The sequence below is a fragment of the Chiroxiphia lanceolata genome, chromosome 8, assembly GCF_009829145.1.
Source record: "Chiroxiphia lanceolata isolate bChiLan1 chromosome 8, bChiLan1.pri, whole genome shotgun sequence".
Taxonomy (NCBI): Eukaryota; Metazoa; Chordata; class Aves; order Passeriformes; family Pipridae; genus Chiroxiphia; species Chiroxiphia lanceolata.
Window position 1 is genome coordinate 29168277 of NC_045644.1, and position 24328 is coordinate 29192604.

A 24328-nucleotide genomic window follows, 5' to 3' on the forward strand; every position below is an offset into this window, starting at 1 on the left:
CATTGTGTAATAGAGTCTCATGAACATGCAGATTTTGCAGACAAACAGATGTGTAACAAATAACTGAGTTTATCATTGGTTCATCTCCTAAAGGAAGTGGCACACAGGCTCTCAATCTAATTGATCAGGTTCACAGGAGGTAGTGAATCTTCACATCAGAGTTTAATTCATGCAGCCTTGATTTATTTGAGCAGGATTGTCTGCCTCATTATGCTGATGAGGGTTCTCACACTTGCATGGAGTTGTTTCTGATATTCTCTGGTGTGAGTTTGCCATGACACCGCAAATGATTTCCCCTGGGGATCTAATCACTCAAGTAAATGTTGGGCAGCCAACAGCTACATAATTAACAAAGTCATGAAATTGCTTGTTAGAATTTGACTTCGGGTTTATCAAAGGGAACTCAGGAACCCTAAACTTATACTGACATTAAGTTTTCTTTGGAGGTCCTGACAGATACCAATACCTTTCAGGGCAAAGTCCTGAACAGTAGGTTCAACAGACATACTTTGGATGATGTCCTTTATCATTTGATGTTCCTAGGTTGTCTAACCACGTAATTTTTTTGTCTGTGTTTTGAGTAAGTATGTTTGTTTCATTCTGCATTGTTTGTGGAGGATTAAAATGTTAAAACTGTGATTCTCTCTCCAAGCCTTTCCTTGAAGTTCTGGTTGAAAATGCCGTAAATATTGATAAAGATCAGAAGCATGTCTTGAGTCAGTATTTTCCAACAAATTACCTTTTTGTCTGAGTTCTACATTTGTTTCCTCTATGTAGTCTTTATTAGGTGATTTAGCTTCTGAGGTATGGCTAGAACTATGGGATTCCCAGCAACAGGGCTGTTTCAGAAAGAGAAGTTAGGAAGGTTTAAGTTGAAAACCTTTCACAGAGTAGCTGATTTCAAAACTTGAGCTCACATAACCCAGTAACTTGAGAACCAAAAAATTCCCACCCAGACTGCCATTCAATACATGTTCCAGAGACCACTGATATTTTTTAAAACACATCCTGCAACTGCTGATTCTGCAAGTAGTTGTTTGCCATCATCAGATCTAAAAGCCCTTTATCTCCTATCACCTGATGGCTATGCTAGAACCTTTGGCTTCAGACTTGTGGTAGGAACTCAGCACATATTTTTACGAAGAATGAAACTCTAATGGCCTCAACAGCAGTACTCATTGTGTGTAACAGTGCTGGAAATTAGTTTCTTAGGCACTGATCTTGACAGGTCAGCTGTCACAAATTGATAGACATATCTGTAAATACATCAGTCCTATAAACAAAATTGTGTCTGCTAGAAGTGGAGGCTAAAATTGGCACATTTCTGAACAAGTGAAATGTTCCAAAGCACAAGGATGCACAGAAAAAATCCCTTCTGGAAATGGTTTTCCTTATGTTCCATTTATGAATTTTATCTGCATAGTTTGCTTTTTAGAGACTGAAAAGTTTGTACCTCTATAGAGAACACTGTGGAGTTCTGTTCTGAAGTGAAATATACTCCTTCTCCTTGCATTTATCCCTGCTGCATAAAAGGGGAATCTTTGTCTTGCTCCCTTTGAATAAAAGGAATAAGTTTATGGTTTTGCTCTGGTACGTCTCCAGTATTTTTTGGAATTCTTGGAGTTAGTGCAGAATGTGAAACATAGGGTATGCAAGAAGTCTAAGGCCCTGATAGTTTTTGAAATGTGAATGTGTGGGAGAAGGAATTAATACATCAATCCATGAGAAGTAATAATTTGAATGTTTTACATTTCCCATTTTTTAATAAGTATTTATTCATCGCTTGTTGATTTTGCAAACAATTTTGGCCAAATTCTTAATCATATACTTACTGCCTAGGACTGCTGAAGAAGGCTTAAACAGCAAACTTTCTTTACATATTTGAGACATAATATATACCACACACTCCCCTATACTAGTCTGTGAAGTCTGTTGAACCACGTTGTTTTATGTCAAATGAAAAATCTGTCCATTTGGTTTGGCAATAGCAAGAGTAAGAAACATCTGGAAACATTTCAGAGCAAACACCTAAATTCAAATTCAGAAGATACCATGGCTACAGGTGTTTGTCTACCTGTGTTGTTGAAGATCCTTTTACGTGCAGGAGCTCATCTGTCACTCCAAACTGGCATCACAGGGGAGTTTCAGTCTGAGATACTTTAGCTTTCAGGTGTGTCATTAGAAAGCTGAATATTATTCATTCATTCTCCTCCTCCATCCTCCAGGTCATCTGGATAAAATGAGGTGTGCTTTAATTCTTTCCTGTCCTATGTCTCAGCTTTCAAGATTTAGTGACTATGGAATAATTTTCATCAGTTGTGATAGTTGCTCAACATTCACTGAATGTCCCATTCTTTTTCTAGTTCCCTGTTTATCAGTTTAGTGCAACAAAACAAAAATAAAACTGTACAGATCTCTTCCATCACATTTTATTTGTTGATTTGATTTGTAAGGCTTTAGGATAAAACTGAAGTCATAGAAATAAATCATGTAAGACATCTAGCCATAGGCATTTTCAGTGAAATAAGTTCTTTCCAAGAAGGTTTTGACTTGTTACATGAAAATTAGCTTCTGGCAGGAGGAATCCACATTTCACAGATCTTGGACTGTGTTTAATTTCTACAGGGCATGCCTTCAGCTAACAACACTGCTTCCACATACGCGAGCATAGTATTGGTGTTTAAGAGTAGAGCTGGAAAAAAAAGAAGAAGCAGTTTCTACTCGATACTATTTATGACTCTTCTGAACAAAATGACACTGTGGATTCTGTTTGGAGGCAAAAAGAATATCTGACTGCTGCTGCTGCTCAAGAGCGTATTTAGTTTCAACAATCCAAAGGTCACTTAAGATTGACTTTTCTATTGAACCTGTTCTATTGAGTTGGACTGCATTTCTCTTCAGAAATTGCATAAAATTGATTTTTAAAATTATATATTTAATTGAAAAATAAAATATTTAGATATAATATTCCAGTGAGATATCCTGAAAATATGCATCCAGGTACATCTGGCAGATGCATGAAATAGTGGTAGGTATGAGATACTTGTTCATCAGAGCCTAGGACCTCAGTAGGCTGCTACTATTTTAGAAATGAGTTAGAAGTAGGGCAAGAACAAAGAAAATAGGACTTAAGATAGGATCTGAAGAAAATCTGAGAGAGGAGGCAATTTGATGCCATAGAACCTATGTCAAGAATTTATTACTATCCATGAGCAAAAAATGTTGTGCAGCAGGAAAAATGGTCAGTCTTTGATAAACAGTGGGGAATTATTTGAAAATAGGCAGGAATCTGAGCAGAGAGGGAAATCTGGGATAGCGAAACCACAGATAATCCTCAAGACTGTCAGGCAATATAAACTTACTGAAGAGAAATGTCATATCAGAATGATCTAAGCGAAATAATATGACAACTACCACAGATAATAGAGCAGATACATTGCACACATCCATGAAAATATATTCAGGCAAGATACTTGTTTATGTCTATCCTCCGAATCTCACTAATTCTGATTCTGCATTAAAAAAAGCCACACACCTCTCAACTTCTCTATATCAGTTCTGGGTTGGGCCAAGCTATCATTAAATGTTTATGTAAATGCTGAAAGATTTCTGCTTGCCAGGCCTTCAGACTCACTGCACTTTCTGTTCTAGTTGGCAACGTGGGACTCTGAGAAAGGACTGAATGGCAGCCTACAAGAGAGACGTCTGGGCAACGACTTACAAGGAGTGACACTCAAAGTGGTGACTGTCTTGGTACGATGCTCTTTGAAGGATCTTTCAGGAAAGAAAACGCTCAAAATAAAAAGGAGCCAACTGGGTATTTTGGGCACTTCCCGCAGTGTTTTTGCCTATCATTTTCAGTTCTGTATTTTTGGATGATCAGTTACATAAGCATGGAAGATAGATGATGGCCTTTTATTATTCTGTGTGAAGCTGTGCACTGTCAGAGATACAGAGCATTTGTTTGTTTGCTTATGCTGTTTTTCTGCATTGTAATTCCTACCAGGCACAGAACCAGCACAGGGCCTGAGTGCACAGGGGTGCATTCCAGATATTGTGCTTTAACTTGGATAGGCAATTTCCAGCATTTCATGGATTTTAAGATCAGATGGGCCAATTATGATAATCTAATCTTGGCTCTTGTACACTGCAGGCTGTAAAATTTAATCAAGTGTTTCCTCCATCAAGCTCATAAATTCCCATTGAGATAAACTATATCTTTTAGAAAGGTGACATTTTTCCAAAAAAATCATTATGCTTTTGGGACTACTGTCTCTTAGACTCTGAGTGGTAGAAGAGCTCCTGTCAGCCAAGTTCTACATTAGGGGCAAATTAGGCCTTAAATGCATTTCTGCCTGAAATATTGTGTCTGCAGATTGCAGAATGTGATTTCTTTCTGTGGCTTTTAATCATCTTTTTCTGAATCATGGTACAAATAGGCAGTACTACATAAGATCATTAAGGCACTCCCTCCAGCCTTCAGTTTACTTTTCTCTGTTTATACTGTAGCTGATGTGAGAGGTAAGCAGAAAATGTGAGTACCAGGGTACAAAGGCAGCCAGCTGTAGTGGCTGTGCTGCTGGCATCCCTGGCATTCCCCAGCAGGAGAGCAGGACACCTGTGCCCAACAGAAAACATACCAGAAAATGCTGCATTTTCTTGGTCCCAAAACATACTTTTAAATTAAAATATTCCAGAAACTAGTACCCATGAAGGTTATTCTTTGAATTTTCAAAACTTTAAGTGTTCACTAAATGCAGTGTTTTTAGCTCTTGTTTCAGTATGTCTCCTGGATAAAAGATTAAGAATTGTATGTAAAAGATGGCTTTCTAAATCTAATATGATCTGAGATACATGGACAGCAGTAATCTTCCTATCTAGGATTCAGGTGCTGAACTTAAAATCTGTATTCTAGACAGCTACTTAGGACACTAAGTTAGGTCTATGTGCCTCCTTTATCACCAGTGAGAAGAGGCAGGTGTTTTAGAAAGGAACTAATCCTGTGGACACCAGGAAGCTGCTAGAGGGGGTTGAGTTGTCTTCTGGAGTCTTTGCCTCTTCTCAAGAACTATGGAAACCTAAGGCCAAGGACAGGGCTCAGGTGCTGAGGTGGTGGTGTCTGGTTGGGATGCTTCACAGTATCCCACGTTGCCTAAATTTTTTGCCTCAGAAGGTTATGAGTGTCTCAAAATCCGTGCCAAGTTGTTCAGAATTAACTCAGAAAACGTCCTTTTGCTAAGAGGAACAAACTAAAAATCTTGTTTCAAGTGTCAGTTAAGATGTTGTTTTGTTCTCAGGAAGAACCTTTTGTGATGGTGGCGGAGAACATACTTGGGCAGCCAAAACGATATAAAGGATTTTCCATTGATGTCCTGGATGCACTTGCCAAGAATCTAGGCTTCAAGTATGAGATATATCAAGCTCCTGATGGCAAATACGGACAGCAGCTCCAAAACAGCTCGTGGAATGGCATGATTGGAGAACTTATTAACAAGGTACACAGAGAAGAAGCTGCACTATAAGAAAAAAAAAAAAAAAGAAAAAAAGAAAAAATATTACTCTTTGGAGTAGGGTGTCAAAGCTTTGTAAAGGTGTTTAAATATTCTCCTTTCCTCATTTCAAATTACAAGAGAATGAATTAGGATGAAAGCATCAGTGCAGAATGCTTCTGAGCTATGCATGGTTTGAGTGTGACATAAACTGCAATTTAAGACCTCCCTGTATACAGGATAGGAACTAAAGAGTCTCTTGTTTTATTTGCTCCCGACTGCTCTCAACATAAATTGTATCAGTGTAAATCTGTGTGTTTACATAGCTATTAAAAGAGAGGGCATGCATTTGTGTGAGGGGATGACTACAGAAAATAGAGAAAAAAGGTATTCTTCAATATGAATTTCTATTATTTTAATTTTTGTCATTATGCGTTTGCTATTTTTTTGTTACTTTATTTTACTCCAACACAGGAAAAGTGACTCTAGTAATAGGGGACCAGAATTTGAACTGATCTCAAGATTATTCATTCATTTAAAATAGAGAGGACCAAATTTCTTTTCTCAATTACAATCTTGCAAATCCAGGAGTAAGTTAACTGTACTCCATTTAAGTAGATGGGGAAAGTTTGTAGCCTAGAGTCTCTCAGAAAATTGAATTAAAGTATATTTTGTTAATGTTCTTGCTATCTGACATGGGACGAATGTTAATCAAGAAGAAGAATCAAAGGAATTAATATTCCATGTTGCTGCTCTCTGTAGAAAAGGTTACTCTTCTGCAGTGGAGTTATTACTGAAAATGATAACTTTCTCATTGTCTAGTAAGTAGGTGGCTCACTATCTGGTAAGTAGATGTTTAGAAAGAAATAGAAGCAATTAAAGCAATAGCCAGTGTGTGTGATAAGGGGATGCTCTTGGTTGGTGCTAGGAAACATGAAGAATTTTTACCTTATTTTGCATTGACATAAGCTGTTTGATTTTCATTGATTTAAAAATGAGTTAAGGAATCCTGTTAAATTTCCTTGGAAATTGCTTTCTTTAAAGCAATAAAGTGTCTGTTGTGGTATACTTAAAAAGTATTTCTGCTACCAGTTGTTCCATTGACTCCAAAGGATTTTAAAGCAGACCTCCCTCATCTAATATTTGCTTTACTTTCCCAGCAAAATTAGAGATAAGGAACAGAATGTACATTCTGTTTTTTGAAGAGAGCTCTTCTTATTAAGATGGAAAAATATTGAAAATCTGACTGCAGCTCTTCAAAAGCTTTGGGAATCTTATTTATTAACTTCTTTTTTTTTCCTTCATCAAGTTTGCATACTCTTTAAGGACCATCTCCAAGTAGAACCTACTTGTTTTAAATGTTGAAGTCAAAGCAGCTTCAAGAACGAGGTTGCTTTTGGTGCCTTCTTCCTGTTACTACTTTTTGCAATCACTTTGTTCATTTTAAAAAACAAACAAAATCTTCTCCCCAGTTGTCATATAAAGTCTCTTCATGAATATGGAAAGCTGGCAATTCTGCAGGGAGAAAAACAAACACTAACTCTTCACACCTTGGTACCAAATACACCAGCTAAATAAATGGTGTTTCTTTCTTTATTGCTTGCAGTGCACCAGGGTAATATGGTTTGGAAAACAAGTGAGGGATAAAGGTTAAATAAGTTGTACTTCTTCCAGAGAGTTCAAGAGTACCTTGACAGGTTATGTTTCACTTCTCTGCTTTAGACCAGTGCAATTAACTAATGCTTAAATTATAAAACAGATTCTGATTTTATTTTTAGCCAATTTATATAAATACATCTAAACGTTTTAAGTTATAGAAAGAAAGTGCCTCCTTAAGGCTCACACTGGCCAAAATCGTGGTGAAAGGGAGAGCTCTGACCTGTTGTGCTTGTCTCGCAGAGAGCAGACCTGGCCATCTCAGCCATCACCATAACACCCGAACGGGAGAGCGTCGTGGACTTCAGCAAGCGCTACATGGACTATTCTGTGGGCATCTTAATCAAAAAGCCCGAAGAAAAAATCAACATCTTCTCTCTCTTTGCTCCTTTTGACTTCGCGGTGTGGGCCTGCATCGCCGCAGCCATCCCCATAGTCGGCGTCCTGATCTTCGTCCTGAACCGCATCCAGGCAGTCAGGGCACAGAACGCTGCCCAGCCCAGCCCTTCGGTGTCCTCCACCCTCCACAGTGCCATCTGGGTTGTGTATGGAGCCTTTGTTCAGCAAGGTACTTACCCTCCTATAAATGCCACTGAAAGCCCTTCAGAACTGGTCTGCCTCGGGTAAAGCGGGGCAGGACGTGTCAGTCTTGGCCAAAGTGGGCTAAAGATGAAAGAGGAGGCTTGTATGGGGAGGTAATATGTTTTATTAGCCTAGCTGATGGAAAGTGGGAAGAGGTAAGTAAGATTAGGGGATGTATTTCTTTTTTCTTTAATGGCTTTTCTGCCTCTCAGTAAGTCCAGAAAAAGGAGTAGCAGGTTTTTTCTCTTTGGGAAAATTGTTACACTAGAAATAAACTACAGAGCTGCTTGGTGCAGAATTACAACACTGCTCCAGCTCTGAAACTAGCACTTTTTCTAATTGTTTGAATTTCATTTATAAATATACATAGAAATTTATATGCTTTTGAGCTTATGTGAGACAATTCAACTCTTGGTTCTTTGAATTGATTATGAAAATGATTTGTGGTCTTATAACTAGCCTCAGGAGTCTCTAGGCATAGGACTAAACCTACTGAATTCAGGAGGACTGTTACCATTAACAAAGTTAGTTTTGTAACTAATTGCTTCCAAAATCTGCCCACACAGTTTTTGTGCCATATCTATAATGTTAGTTCTATTCTTGAAAGACAGGTCTTGTTGAATGCTGATATGTGGGTAAGTTGTTAACCTTTTTCTACATTTTTTGTTGTTGTGATTGCAAGCTTACAAAGCTTCAACTGGAAAATCCTTCCTATTGCTGTGAAACTTGGTCCCTCATCTTATTAAGGTGGCACCCCTGATGGGTTTAAGTGCAGTAAGATATAGTCAACACAAATGTATGCTGAATTGACTAGCACCAGCTCTATGGTAAAGTTTGAACATCCAGTGATGTTCAAGCATGACTGTGCTTGAAGACTGCTGGAAAGAAATCTTCACGTTATTTGAAATCTTGCAAGGAGTAACAAGTAATAACACTAATACTTCAGTCTTTGTAGATTTAAGTAAAGCAAAGATAGAACGCAAAATATTGGGCAGCTCTGTGGGTTTTTTCCCCCAGTTCTAAAATTATAATTGAAAACAGAACTTTACTATATTCTGAGCACTGTAATTGATTTAATTCCTGCATATTAGTTGTGCTTCAGCATTCAACTTTCTTTATTCAGAACTTTTTTCATGTTCTCTAGATTTGATCCTCAATAATTCTCAAGGGAAATGTGCTGAAAGATGATTTTCTAGAACACTGTCTAAGGCAAGATGTTGACTGGTGAAAATACTTTTAAATTATCGGTCTCAACAGAAGCAATGCTTTTTCCACAGTGAAAGGGAGGACTGGAGGGGGAGCAGAGAGGGAGCTCCAACAAAGTTTAACACAACAGGGCACACAGAGGGTGATTGTAAATGGAAGCTGCTGAGAGACCCTTATTTTCTCTGTTTATTTGTAGGGAGTGAATCCACTGTCAATTCTGTGGCAATGCGCATTGTAATGGGAAGCTGGTGGCTCTTCACCCTTATCGTGTGCTCTTCCTACACAGCGAATTTAGCAGCATTTCTCACAGTATCAAGGATGGATAATCCCATCAGGTAAGAGCCTCTTCTTAACATGAAGCTAGAAACTTGGATTTCACAGGATGGTATTATCCATTTGAGCACTCATTCTTGCAAGAAAGAGATAACTCTCTAATAAAATACTCTTCTTATTTGCTGTGTCTGTTTTTCTCTTCTCTCCCCCTCTCCACCTTCACTCCAACAGCCCCCAAGCAGTTTTGACAAGTGCATGGAGGGGACAATGGCACGTCAATTGTGTGTTTTTCCAGAAGAGAGGACTTTCATATGTTCCTGGTTGTTTGGTGGCGATTTGTATTTGTGTGTGTGTGTGTGTGTGTGTGTGTGTGTGTATGTAACTTGGGGGGTTTTCATCAAATTTAAAAGCTAAATAGTGTTTTCATTTTTTTCCCCTCACAAAAACTTGGACAAAATTCCCACTTCACACTGGCATAGAGTACTGGGAGGGCCACTGGTCTTTCACACTCAGAACTGACAGGGTAAGAGCCTGATAGCTCATGTTTGATCTGATGGCAATGGAATGGAGAGGTGGCAGTGCAGCACAGGCTCTCCTCCTAGAAAATTCTGAGCCAAGGATTTCAGGTGCTAGAGGGTGACACAGTTAAGTTGTTGGTTTCCTTTGGGATTGCATTGGGAAGACTGGGACTGAATGTTTGTGCTTGCCTCCTGTAACAGAAGCATTGTCACTGAGGTGAGGCTGGTGCTTAAAAAGCTGCTTTTGACTTCTCTGTGGTATCTGCACAGAAGGACATGAATAAGTGCATTTCTCATAAACCTGAGTTCAACAGAATTTCCAGTTTTTAGCTTGTCAATGTGTACTTGCAGATAATGTAACATTTTTTATGGATATAGTCTTTAAATAATAATAAAGCCTACCCAAAACCATAACAAGCTTTGGGTTTAAATTAATTTTGTTAGTTTGGCCAAAATAAGTGGATCTTAACAGTAATAGAAATAAGCACTCCAAGTAATATCTGGAAATACCATGAGAAATTATACAGAATAAAACTTTGTGTGAATAAAATCTATGTGTGAGGCCTGGAGGTACTGGGAAAAAGTTAAGCTCAATGAATAAATTGCTCTTGAAAACCAAGACACAAATAGCTATCCAGAAAGCTTGAAAAATGACGTTCTTAAAAAATTCTAAAAGTTCTATTTCTTTCGTTGCAGAAGAGTTTTTCTGTTTGGGCTAATTAGCACTTCCTAAAACTCAGCAAAGTTCAGAGGAGGACAAAAGTTGGAGTGCAGTTACGTGAGGAATCTCCAAAAAAAGGCAGAGGTTTAAGAGCCAGAACTATGAATTTTTAGAGGAGGCCTTTGAGGGTGAGCTGTTACAACATTTACAAGGGGTTTTGATTTCCCTTCTTTTTAAAATTAAAGGACATTACTAAGAATCTTGAGAAGGAAAGAATTTCTTTGGGTAAAGGAACTGCTCAGTGTTGGTTCTCGAGCAAAGACTCAGGCACCCTTCTACTGTTAGAGATGCAGCTGGAAAATGGTAATGAAATGCCTTTCTATATCTAACAGTACCTGCTGCTTTGCAGGTTCCTGTTATCCCCTTGTACAAGGCGAGGACACAGGAGGAAGAAATCACTCTATTATGATTTGAAAACATCAGCAGAGTCATTCAGGTGCCAAAACATAAATGCCAAAAGTAATTTAAGCTGCTATAAGGCTCACTGCCTGTGCTCCAGCTATAAGGGCAGGGGTCTCCATCAGGAGTTGTCAGCCACAATGTGGATTGTTCATATTGCCTGAGATGTCAAAAGTGATCCTGGATGCTGTGGCTTAGGTACCCAAATCATTCCTGAGGTAATCTGAAATGGAACTGTCAGAATACCCTCTGAGTTGATCACTGGTTGGCATAACTGAGACAGTTAAGAGACTGGCTTGTCTTGGCTTGCCTATGGCTATTTTACAAAGTTTGCATAATTTCTCCTAGATGCTGCTACTCTGAGAGAAAGAGGTCTGGACTAACCTCTCTCATTGAAAACTGTGATTGCCTTAGGAAAGAGGAAATGGGGTAAAGAAATAGGTCTCTCTTCATCCATCTCTAAGTTATGATGAAGATATTTTCATGTCCCTACTCTTTAGGAGAAACATCTTATAAAATGTTTTGTCAGATTTAGAGCAAATCATTTTCCTGAGAAAGTAAATTACTGCCCTACCTGAATTCATTGTGTCTCAGCTCCCACTACTAACTGACTTCAGCATCATATGATGTGGAGTGGCTATTTTTGCCTCTCTAACTCTGCCCTCAGCTTGCCCACATTATATCTTTCATGAACCCAGAAAGGAATACTTATGTGAAATCCATTTTTCCCACCCAAAGAGGCACAATGAATTACAGTGAAAACTTGCTCACCAGCTGAGAGCTACCAAATTCATCTGTGTATACTTCCATTGTTAAGAAAAAACAACCTCCATCATTTCAGTAAATGTGTGCTGTTATCTCTCCTTCTATAGAGAAGTCTTCTGGTGTTCAGTACTGCTGCAGCTCGATTGCCAGCAGGAGAGAAATAAGTATTATGGTGCTGCAGTAGCTGCTACACAGTTAAGATTTTCATTACAAGACTGATTTTCTTCCCAAGCCCTCTCCAAAATACTTAATAAAAGTTGTTTCAGCATCAAATTTGGCATGTGTGGTCTGTGACTAGTGAAATAGAAGTATGTTTGATTGAATAACTAGGTGTCAATCAACCCAGTGATCATTGCCTCTACAATTTCACTGCAAAAACAAGTATGTCATAGAAATCATAAATGATATTTATTAGAAGGGGCTTGGTGAGACATTTGCTGCAGCAAAGTTGAATTGTTGGAAGGCAGCTTTTTAGAATTAGAATGTCAGATGAAAACCTGCTCATAGGTGAATAATTTTTTGTTTTAAATCTGGTGTAGTTAAGTCTCACAAGAATATTCCACCCTGCCATGACTTTTAGAGGCTCCCTCTGCCTCACAGAAAGGTGAACTACCCAGAGCAGGAGGCATGACAGAAAGCAGCTTTAAAATGCCACCTGTATTTCTGTTTCCTGAAAGATACTTCTTAAATCCTAAACAGGTTCCTGGATGCTGTGCAGTCCAGGTGCTCAAATCCCATGTAAGAGATGTGCCTATCTTGGAAAGAACAAATATCCTTCTCCTTGGATTTTCCCATATCCTCAAGGGCTTCATCACATGCTCGCTAACAGGAGGAGGCACTGGCTTTCTGGCCTGGCATTGCAGCACGTGCTGCCTTGCTCCTCATGTGTCCTGTGAGCCCATCACTGATCCTGGTGTGACAGGGTGGTGGGGAGGGTGTGAATGTGGAGGTTAAGACCCATATGAAAAGCTCTGTCCCTTTAGGAGATCAAGTCTAGCAAGAAACAATGTGAACCTTCCCTGGCTGTCCTCCATTTTTGGTTTCTAGCAGATTGTGCTTCTGCTCCCCTTTGCTCTTTTAATGCTGTTTTTCTAATCCCTCTGTCCAAACTAACTCTGCGCTTTTCACCTTCTCTCTGCCTCAACCTCACAACAAGGGAGCAAAGGCAATGTTGTGGTTAGCTCAGAATTTCTGTGTTTGTAGAGATTCGCAGGCAAGGCAGGGAAACATCAAGTAGATCTCCTGGCCACATATGGGCAGAGGAGTGAGATATTACCCAGTCCAATAAAAAACAGGGAAGGCTGTTTGTGTGAATGTGGTGGTGGCAACTGCTTTGGAGCTCAGACCAGGAAACTGTGATCCATGTTCTAACTTTGTAAATGAGTAGTTGTCAATTCTTGTTTTGAAATAGAAATCTAGGTAATGTTTAGAGCCTGTGCTATTCTTGACAAACTCATTTAAACCCAAATAATTTGCATTTATTATTCTAATATTTACCTTCAGTAATGTATGCAGCTGAGAAGTCTTCTAATGGGTCAGTCTGCCAAGTAAGGCAGAATTATTACATGCAAGTTTGTTCTTTCTTTTGTCTTATTACATTTTCAAACAGCTCTTGGATCTGCTGTCTGACCTTCCATTTGTAATTATGAGTTTAATTAGCAGTGACTTACATTCCAGCCTCATTTCTTGCTAACAAGCAGACAACACGCAGTTCAATGGCTGCACAGATATTCTGAAACTGTGCAGGTTTTGGAGAGCTTGTCTGACAATAGGTTAAGAATCAAGTAAGAAAAAATAGGACGTTAAAAAGTATTCTATTTGCAAATTCAAAAGAGTTTAAATTGAAGATTTTATCAAATTGATCCTTAACATTTTTATATGCTATGGGTGTTTTGACAGGCATCTGTACAAATGCATTCATGGACTGCATACAAATGCATACTGTGTCTCCTTTTAAGTTTGCAGCTGTTGTTTCATGATTTGGGATTTCCTTATTTGCATTTTAATCCCCAAATTTCTTGTGTTTTGGTAACAGCTGAAGATTTACTGCAGCTTAGTTGGGGTGATAGGCTGGCACTTGGAAGACTTGGGTACAAATTCTTTTTCTACCACACGCTTTGTTTGATCTTGGCAAGCTTAGCCTCCTCTCTCTCTCAGCTCTCTTTCTGCATAACAGAGTACTAATATTTTCTTATCTTATATGGCATGTTGTCAGTTTAGCTGCTTTAAAGATGATGGCCAGAAATGACCATATTATAGTAGCACTGCAGGTATTAAAGTAGATAGATTTTCTGGGTTGCATACAAAACAGAAACAATCTCAAAATATTTTAAAAGAAAATGAGGAAAGTACTTGGAAGATGCCAACTAGAGGGAAATGAACAAAGGTTTCATCTGCTGTAGTTAAGTGAATTTGATAGGGTTGGCAGCAAGAACCTCCCTCTGTATTTTCAGCAATTTTTTCTTGCAATTCCTTGTATTTGAAAACAGCATTTCTGTTGTTCATGTCATATGTGGCTTTTTAAATATTTCATTGCATTATCGTTTGTTATGTTTAATTTGTACTATGTTTTGTGGTGTCTGTGCAGCACCTCAGGCACACTGGCAGGAGGCATGTATGAAAGAATATGATAAAAAATAATTACAGTTATTATTATTTAAGGCCTATGAGCAAATGCTTCAATCACTAAATAACTAGATTAAGTTCATCCATAAAAAAAAAAAAAAGAAGGCAAAAAAAGGATGTAAGAAGGATGCAAACAAATGAGCAAGGACAAAAAATCAAAACTTTTTTCCTTTCCAGAACATTCCCTGTTTAGAGTGCATGGTTGAAATTTCCTGGGAAATGCTCTGCAGCCTGTGCTCAGGGATAGAGCTTGCCAGCCGTTTGCCTTCAGGCGCTGTTCAGGACAAGGCACTGTGCTGTTGCCAGGGCTAGAACCCCCATTATCTTGTCTTTTCATTTCCCTTCTATTGATGGTGTTGCCCAGTGGGTGCTTCTGAGAAACCCAGGGCTTCACAGAGTCTGGAGCCTTTTAAAAAGCTTTCTGAATGTTGGCATATGCCACTCGACCACAGCTTAAAATGGATCCTAATTGGTCCTGTAATTGAACAAGCAGGCAAACATCTAAGTGCAAATATTTCCCAAGGACATTTTTTTCTGATAAAAATGAGAATGCACAGCTAAAACTCAAGCTTGCATTCCATCTCTCCAGTTACCCTTAAAAATGTGGCATATATTGGAGATCAATGGCAAACCAAGAGATTTGTGATTCCGTAACTCTCCAACTTGACTTTTACGACACCTATACCATAGTAAGTCTTCATTTGTTCCTGTAACTGAGAAGTTCTGTGACTTAGGTGGGTTGAGGCATTAAAATTCAAATGCACGCACAGTTTAGAGAAGAAAATGATTTGGATATAACATTAGCAAAATCTGCCATCTGTGCAGGTAATAAAATCTTTTTTTATTATTTTTTTTCTTTTGCTTTGAAAGGATGAAAATCTAGCAAGAGTAACAACCCTCATGACAGCCCATCAAAATGTACAGGGAGTGGTTTAAATCTGATATTTGATAGTTTCTTCTCAGCTCAGATTGAATCTCCTTTTGGGTCAGATTGTCTCACATTAATATGGGTTATTCAGTGGCTACCCATTGAGTAGGTGTTTGCTTTCTGCATACATTAAATCACATTGGCTTCTGACTTAAATCTTCTTTGTTGCAGTATGAGGCTTCTTTTTATTACAAGGATAGTACCTCTGCCTTATTTTGTTGTGTTATATTTTCTATTTGACTCCTAAGGGATAAACAGTGCAAAATGCAGTAATAGAAGATTTTTGCTCAATAGGATATTTATACTTCTATTGTTTGTCTCTAAAGAAGCTAATTTAATGTCTTATATGAATTGATAATACAATCTAATATAGCAGGATATTAAAAAAGCAAAATAATTATTACTATAACAAATCAAATAGAAACAGCCTTAAAGCTTCAGACATCTCCTAACTGCTCAATCCATCACTTTAAAGACTAAAAAAGGAGTAAGAAGAAAAATTTCGTGGTGAATTCTGTTTTGGAAATGATTCTGTGTGAAGAAAAACCATTAAAGAGGCTGGCATGTTTGCTCATCTATTTGAATTTCACTTCTGCAAAAGCATTAGTATTTTTTTCTGCTGTAACAGGCAGATATTTCCTTGACCCACAATGCAAAATTACTTAACATCTTTTTCCCTGTTAATATACTATTACATGTATTTGCCTGCTTGCCATGTTTGCTATTCTTTTGAACAAACATGGACTGTCACATGCCACTGTGGTATATATATCTTTGTCAGGAGAGTATTTTAAAAAAAACACTCTCAGAGGCAGGTAGAACCTGAAAATATACAAAGATTTTTATGATATTTGCTAGTGAAGCTGCTACCAGGAAAAAAACCAAAATTAACCCCCTGTAAAATAGCTGGTATTTTGTATAATTTATCTGTGCTGGTCAGAGTCATTAGCGTGACTTTTACTGTAAAAGCCATGCAGGTTTGTCTGTTAGAAGGTAAAGTAGTGCATGTTACTACATAGGTTCCCAATTTTTCCAGAGTCGGGTCTCTCTGAGAGCATCCCTGAAGACCATCTAGCAACCTTGAAACCAGAACAAGCAAATAAATTGCATTCACAAAACTACCAATAATTAGTAAACGTTTAATCACAGTAAGTTTGTTCCTCAAACCATGAGATGAAGCTGAAAGTCAGGGTACTGACTTTTAAGAAGGGAAAGTTGTACCTGTTTTTTTACTTGCTGTCAGCTCAGACAGGAAATACATGGACTTCCAACTCTGCTAATCTGCAATATTTTGGGAAATGCTTCATTTTCTCATGTAAAAAATGTCTTCTCACCTTGCACAATTCCTCACAAACATCCCCACATGAGCAGTGGTTCTGTCATTCTTGTACCATGATTGTTCAGCATCAGATTTTCTCACCCACCTGACAGCAAAAGTAATTTTCCCACCTTCTGTTCATTACCATGTGTTCAATGTCAGCAGGCTGACTGTGAGTACAAGGAACACACACTGAATTGTTTATTTCTTTAGATTATTTTGGATAGAGAGAGGAGTGGGAAAAGAAAGGAAGTTTCCCGATGGGGCAGGGGAAGGATGCTGGCCCAGCTGTCCTCCCAGAGACATGGCTGGTTACTAACCCTGACCAGTGCCACCGTGCCATGGCCAGCCCTGTGCTCAACATAGATGGACCTTCTTTCACATTGCAAGATTTGAATTGATAACCTGCTGCAAAAATGAAGTAAAGATAATACCTCCTTGTAGCCTAAAAGTTCAGTTTCATACAAGCAATTCAAAAGCTGATGTTCAGTAGCTGTTCTGAGACTACTACTGAGAACAGTAGTAGTCAGAGACTAAAGGCTGAACATGCCTGTGCTGTAGGTTGTGAAGGTAAGAGTTTCAGTTTTGGTGGGTTCCGTGCACAGTCACCTGTTTCATGTTACACTGATGAAATTAGCCATAAATTAAACAAATCAAACTTTGTGTGGAATAGCTGGGGTACAGGAACATGTCTTTTAGCCAGCTCTGCTCTGGACACTGGAACTTCAGTCAAAGACCCTCTGCAGTGACATCTTAAATCATACAAACTAAGTACACTGGTGTTGTGAGGAGGATTTATTTTTGATTCCCTGCCTTTTTTTTTTTCCTCCCATGCATTTGTACAATTCTCATGCATTTGTAGTATGGATACATATTTAGTCTTTGACATCACTCAAGAGAGAGAATGCTTTTGGTTTTCTATGTCCTGAAAGAGCTTTTGCTGACAGTATAACAGCTTCTTATAATTGTTTTTAATAGTTCCTCATGTTAAGATAGTTTGCATCTGTGTCTTTGATATGGTTTCTTTCAGGAATTGCCAGCCCTTCTGTAGCTTTTTATCTTTAAAGGAGCACCCCAAGAGATTTTCTCCTCCAGTTCTTGAAGTTTTTTGAGTCTGGTCTTTTGAAACGTATTACTTTTACATTTTTGTTTAGGTTTTGCCCCTCAGGTTAGTGAGTTCCATTGTCTTGCGAACACTTTAAATCTGGTTACTTTTCTCTTTGACATTTCCATTCAAATCTATCAAATCTAAAATAGCTACTAGCCTTATAAATGTCTTCATGATAGGAGATCATTCAGTCTCACACCTTACACTCTTAACATTTCAACTGATCCATAGGATGGTGTTTCATCTGCTGAAATAAAAGTTGTTCTGTTACATTCTAAAATGTTTATAGACTCTCTTGCCATGAGGTGGAAATCTGTAAAATTGCCATTTAAAGAAAAGGCTTTAAAAATTGAATATCTTTATAAGGAAATTTAGAAATTATTCCCGTGTATGTAGAAAAAAAAACGAAAAACAAAACCAATCAAAAAATACGAGCAAAACACTTTTAACTTATGTGGGTTATAGGTCTTCAGGAGAGAAAGAAGCTGGGTGTTTTTAGTTTCCCTGGGAACTAAGATACTACTCTTTATTACCAGATTGCATTCCTATTAGTTCTTCATTCTTGTGTTGCAAAAGATTTTCTAAAGAGAAAGAAAACTTTTCTGGAAATAGTACTGTGTTGCTAAGAGAAGGGTTGCATGTGTTCTTTCCTTTTCCTGGGCTCATCTGCCTTATTGAGCAATGTTCTCTTCTTCTGCACGTGTGCCCACTTTATAATATAACACAGGAGCGTTTCCAGGCTCATCTGGAGATGAGAGAGAGAGTGGTTTTGCCTTATAAAAGCTATTTTGGTACAGCTGACAAAGTTTGTTACATTAAAAGAAATGTAATTACGTGCACTAAAGTCGTTTGCCTTCTAAGCCATTAAAATCAGCCTAAGAGAATATGCCACTGATGTAATTTAATTGATTTATGAATAGTCATATCTATCTAGAAAAGAATAGAAAACCATCAGTTAGAACGGGGTGGATGTTAAACACTGTGTTTTCCACATGTGGCAATAATGCAATTCCCAAGCTCATATTTCAAGGTATGTAGTTAGGCTACCCAATAAACTAATAAATCTCAATATAAAGAACAGCTAACTGGTGTTGACGTGGTGCTTTCAGTGTTTCTAGTATGAGATTCAGTATTCAGGCGAGACTTGTGCTCAGGGTGAGAAGAGGGAGAGGCGAAAGGGCGACGTCTCTTCTTCTGTTTACCCTTCTGTCCATCAGGATGTGATGGGAAGCACACCAAATACTACGTGCTTACAGTGCTCTGAGAAACAAGCAAGTGAGCCTCCAGACCTTAAAATATGCATGTGTGATGTGTGCACTTTAGACATCAATAATAACTGATGAATGCTATATGTGCTTTCAGTATTAATGAAGAGCCCTATATTTTGATTTCCCAGGAGTATGCAGCACATGTTCTAGCAATCAAGATGCTTCTTCAGAGCCTTTCTGTCTTCTCTTCTTTCTGTTGACATCCATAGCTTCTGCTTTACTCCCTGTTGTAAGGGAAGGGTGTGTGCTGTTTTCCAGCACCACATTGTAACTTTGAGAGATATGAATGCACCCAGCCCCTCCACCCCAGGTATGAGGTTGCTGACATGCAACAGCTCCTGATAAATCAAAACTTAATAAAGAGTTGAGTAGGACCTCATCCCACACTGGGATTTCACGGACTTTAATGGAAATACTCACAATATAATGATATCCTAACAGTCATTGTATAAAGTACCACTAACCCAGAGTAAAGACTTTATAAGCCAGCACCAAGATGCCAAGCTTATCTGTTCCCCACTCTATTTAATTAAAAAGCTACTCCTTGCCATCTGAGTGCAAAACAGAATGTCAGTGCTATCAGTACTTATAACACCATTTGAAAAGGAAGAAAGCAATTTCTTCCCTTTCGATCTTAATCATTAATCTTCATTAGGATTTTTAACTTCCAAGTGTGAGTGGTAAAAGACATCAGCATAGCAAACAATTTAAAGTGCATCTGCATATATAATATAGGTAGTCTGTTATTTTCATTGTAGGTAAAAGCATGTGTCAGTTGCCAGATGTGTTTGATTCAGACGATATGATTTTCATGCCAACTTTATGATATGTTTGATTTAGGTGAAGTGACTAAAACCTGCCATTGGGACTGAGCTGCTGTTAAACACCAGCTGCAGTTTTTATTTTAATTAATAATTTAAGGAGTAGAATACCTTTCTTTAATTAACATGTTTAACCCTTCGAGCTACTCAGAGAAAGGCCACAATGGCAAAGTAGTTTAAAAATAAAGCAAAAAAATTATTCAAAGGTAGTCCAAACAGGAGTACTTCTTTGCTTCAAACACACTACAAGCTCTTGAGATTTTTCACCTTTTCTTTGCATTTTAATTTCCTCCTCACTGTTGAATGGGATGTGGAGTGTGGGTAAACAGTTCAGGAGAATCCAGATATTTTAGCAAGACTGATTATTCTGGATTTGCAGGATGAACTGCAACTGCTCATAGCTGCTCTGAATCCCTTTCCAGACTTTTAACTGAATCTGCCAATGTCTTAAGTGCTGTTGTGCAAAACTTCCCTTGATCTCTTCTGAAAATCTGCCTAGTCATATAGTAGTTTAAATGTGGATCTGAGCATACAAATTAAAGCTCCTGATTTTGAAAACCCAAGCCTACATCTTAAAAGAAAGTCCAATGTGTTAGACAGTCTGAGTGTAGTCCAATGTGCTAGACAGTCTGAGCGTCTCTTTGTCAGTCAGATACTCTCCATTGTTAAATTGCAAACACAATGGGTAAATTGGGTAATATCTCAAGGTTATTAAGTTTTTAGAAATATGGGAAAATGGGGTATGAAGAGGGGTTCTGTAAATGGCTCCTGTAAATACAAAGGAAAGACTGCCTTCTGACTTCATTCCCTCAGTTAAACATCAGATGAACTCATATAGAATTATAAAGTGCCTGACCATGACAGAAACTCCATCCAGAGATCCATCACAAAATATTGGGCACCAGTGGATCTACCTCTGAGATGCAAATGCTCAGAGACTACCTTCCATTGCCCCCACTATTAGTGGAATTTTTTATTATGCAATTTTTTGGTTTTGAAAACATTTCAAGCAAAGTAATTGTAACTTCTGCTATGAGGACCATCATGGTTTCTTTATGATATGATAACAATTAAGAAAATATAGGACATCCAGAAAGAAAAAACTTACAAATCAGCATTGAGCTAAAAAAAAAACAAACAACAACAACAACAAAAAAAACACTAGTTAATGGAAAAAATCAGCAATCTAAGTGACTTCTGCTTTTATTGCCTGGAGGAGGTTTGGAGAAGAGGAGATTTGGAAGTATAGTTAGAAACATTGGACTGGCAATCAGGAGATGTTTAGCTTATTTCTAGCTGTTTAACAGATTTCTTTATGTGCAGTGCTGGAGCAGAGCCAGTGTCAGCTCTAGGCAAAATGAACTTCTACGATCCAGCGACAAGTCAAGTCGCACTCGTACAGATCACTGCAGATGACTCGAGTTACCACGGTGGTCCCGAGGGCATCATTTAGAAATAGCAATGGATGGGAATACCCAGGGGTCTAATTTTGTTTACAGAAGAACCTGTTTTACTGATTATGACGAGAATCCAGTTTGATTTTTGGATCCAAATTTGAGTCTCACAGCCAGAAATACTGTTAAGTCTTTTTTTAGAAAGTGGGTATGTTTCCTAAATAAACTGCTGGAAGATACCAAGAAGTTCTGTGAGCAATGGGACACAGCCTAGTTGTATGTGGGTTTGTCCTACATTCTCCATGCTTTGGCTTTAGCAAAAATGCTAAAGACTGTTTTGGGTTCACTAAGGAGAACGTGAGATTTCAAGTGCTGCTAATAGAACGCATTTCTGCTGCATCTCAGACTCTTAGAAAGTACACAAATCCTACAAATGTTTTGCCAATACAACGTGTGTAGCTAGTAATTACTTACTATTAAAATCGTAAACATGACAGTGTATCATTTATTAATGGCTTGACTGTCTTTGCATTTTAGTGGGTATACATACCATTTGTTCCTGTCTTTTAAAAATTAATCGTGCAGTAGCTCTACTGGAACAGAGTCTCAGTGAAAACAGGGAAATCATTTCTGTATGAGGAGTTAAGAAGACAGTTTAGTTTAGTTTGTTTGTTTTTCATTTTCTATGTTAGGAACTGAGGCTAATGGGAGTAATTTAAAAGAAATTTAATCAGTTTGGAACTCTACAAGTTCTGTACTTCTAGTATTTTGTGTACATATTATTTGGCTGTTTTGTTTTGCATTTTTCTTACTGTTTGTATTTTTGTTTCCAATCCTGGAAACCTTGAGCATGTTCTTTTGTGTGCTTGAATAGATCTCAGCAGTATTGGTCTACCTGTTAAGTCTGCTAGGTAGCCTACAAAGGAAATTTCTTTGGGGCAGCAGGAGAGAAAGGACCCTGATACTACAACTGCTTCCATCACACACGGCACACAGAATGTGTAGCAAGCCCCCTCCTCCTGTGGCAGAAATAAAGCTGGCTTTAGCTTCCTTTCCTCAGTAAATCCATATCTGAATGTTACATTTGGTTTTTGGTTGGACCTCATATAGGGCTGTGAGTGCCAGTCCAGACAAGGTCTTGTAGATGCCACCACATTAGCAGCAATGACCATTATCACTATGAAAAAAGCTACTGCAGTGCCATTACCTGCTGAGGAGTTTAATCACTGTTTGGTTCTGCTGTAATAAAGTATGTAGTTGACATGGCAACGTTTTCTGTGACACGTCAATTGATTGTTTTTTCCACTGGAGGAAATCCTGCTTCTTTGAAATCCTGTGTAGCGGCTGTTCCTGCCCCACTGATGATGACAAGAGAAGACACAGCCTTAACTGTCTGCACTGTTTGTCTCCTCCTGTGATTTGGAAAGGTTCAGTCCTGGTGTGAAGGGCTGCAACTCCATTGATTCAGTGCAGTTTAATCTGTCAATACTGATGGCTTCCCCTGTAGAAACTCCCATGAGGCTTTTTCTGTTGAGGCTTTTGTTTAAAGTGGATGGTATTTTTCATGGAGAGCTGATAAAATGAGTTTTATATGAACTATAAAACAGTATATATTTGCTGGTGAAGGACTTGAGCCAGCAAAATGTATACTAGGCATGCAAGTGCTGCTTTCTATTTCTACTGGACTTACCTCTAATTGGTAAAGTTAAGATTTTACTGAAGGAATCTGTTGCTCTGCACATCACTGCACAGAGACAGAATTAAGAGCATTTAGAGTGACTTGATTTGCAGTGAAATGGAACAATGCAGGATTTGATCATGTCTCCATAGAGAAGCTGGCAATTTAACAATTGATTTAAGAGCTCAGCTTGATTATTCATAATTTCAAAGACAGTCAGAGATGCACAAATTAAAACCATGGACCCAATTCTTCTGAAGTTTAAAGTTATTAGGTGTGGAGATAAAGTTGCTTTCATTTTAATATTCTCTGTATAAGGCTGCTGCCATTCTAACAATACTTTGAACAGTTTTATTGGCTTCGCTAAGAATAATCTTTAAAGTAGCCCATCTTTTAGTTCATGTATGTCTAATTTAACACGCACTTTTATCATTCCTGTATGGACTTTGAACAAATGTTGAAAATCCATAGATATATAATTTTTTTTTTTAAGGATATTTACTTTTTAGACCTGTAGGTCAATTCTATTGGTACCTCATTGTTCAACTAATATATCACTCTTTTCTCATAAAATTGAAGGCTTATGAAGTATCAGTTGCACTGAAGTTTAGAGACACTAACTGCTACTTTCTCTTCCATTTTTAAGTGGGCCTGTGCTTTTGTAACTTGGATTCAGCAGGACAGTGAAGCTTTTCAAGCAAGTCTCTAAGTCAATGTGACTGTCATCCCCTAGTGGCAGTTTATATCCATAACAGAGGGATTTTTATTTTTTTCCCAGCCCGTCAAGCAGTAAACTATTCAACCTTGGAAGTCTAGCTCTAGAGAATGTCTTTACATGAAAGCTTGAACTCTGTTTCAGATGTCTTGACATGCTTTAACCACTCATAAATTTTGCTTAAAACTGGAGATCCAAAGGATGTTCATTTGTGAATAACGGATTAAGGTTCAAATCCTTTGCCGTGTATTTTTTGGATATAAAAATTAATCAGGACTCAGATCAGGACTGAGGTGCTGAATGGTAGAATCTCCGGTTCATGTAGACATTGTCTGCACCACCACAGTACCACTTCAACCTTGATTCAGCTTTGCAGATGATTTTCTCACTGGAGATATCTACAAAATTTGCTAATCTGGCAAAGCTTACTTGGTTTCCAAGTTCATGTCTCAGTGGGTGGATTGATGTGGTCAACAACAAATAATGCCATTTTCTCATTTGTCCTCATTGTCATGGAAAATTCATTCATGGAGGGAGTAGTTCTGAACAATTTTATGTCTCAAAATTCTTTACTTTTCTGCAGTTCACAGTAGGTAGAATTCTCTTTCAATTTCTCAGAATTTTCCTTGCTTTCCACTGGTGATGACTTTATCAAATAAATCTACCTTCCAACAGGATTTTATATTCTAGGTTTCTTGGGCTTACACTGGTGGTATAAGGTTGTCAGATCAATTCAGGTACTTTTATCTTTACTTAGAAGTTTAATGGGTTTACTGTTCTCCCAGTGCATAAAACAGGTATTTCCCTCTCATATATACTGTGGAGAAAATAATTTTAGTTAGGAACTGTATTTATATTTAATTC

At 38.1% G+C, this 24328-nt stretch overlaps 1 protein-coding gene across 2 annotated transcripts in view; it reads left to right on the plus strand.

The window, feature by feature from the left end:
* The window catches only part of GRID1 (glutamate ionotropic receptor delta type subunit 1), a 519369-nt gene that overhangs the window by 458038 nt on the left and 37003 nt on the right, over positions 1-24328 (plus strand). For both annotated transcript variants that reach the window (XM_032695050.1, XM_032695049.1), the window contains exons 9-12: positions 3652-3753; positions 5298-5495; positions 7389-7713; positions 9130-9268. In XM_032695050.1, coding sequence (XP_032550941.1) covers positions 3652-3753; positions 5298-5495; positions 7389-7713; positions 9130-9268 — 764 coding nt within the window. The remainder of the gene's footprint in view (positions 1-3651; positions 3754-5297; positions 5496-7388; positions 7714-9129; positions 9269-24328) is intronic.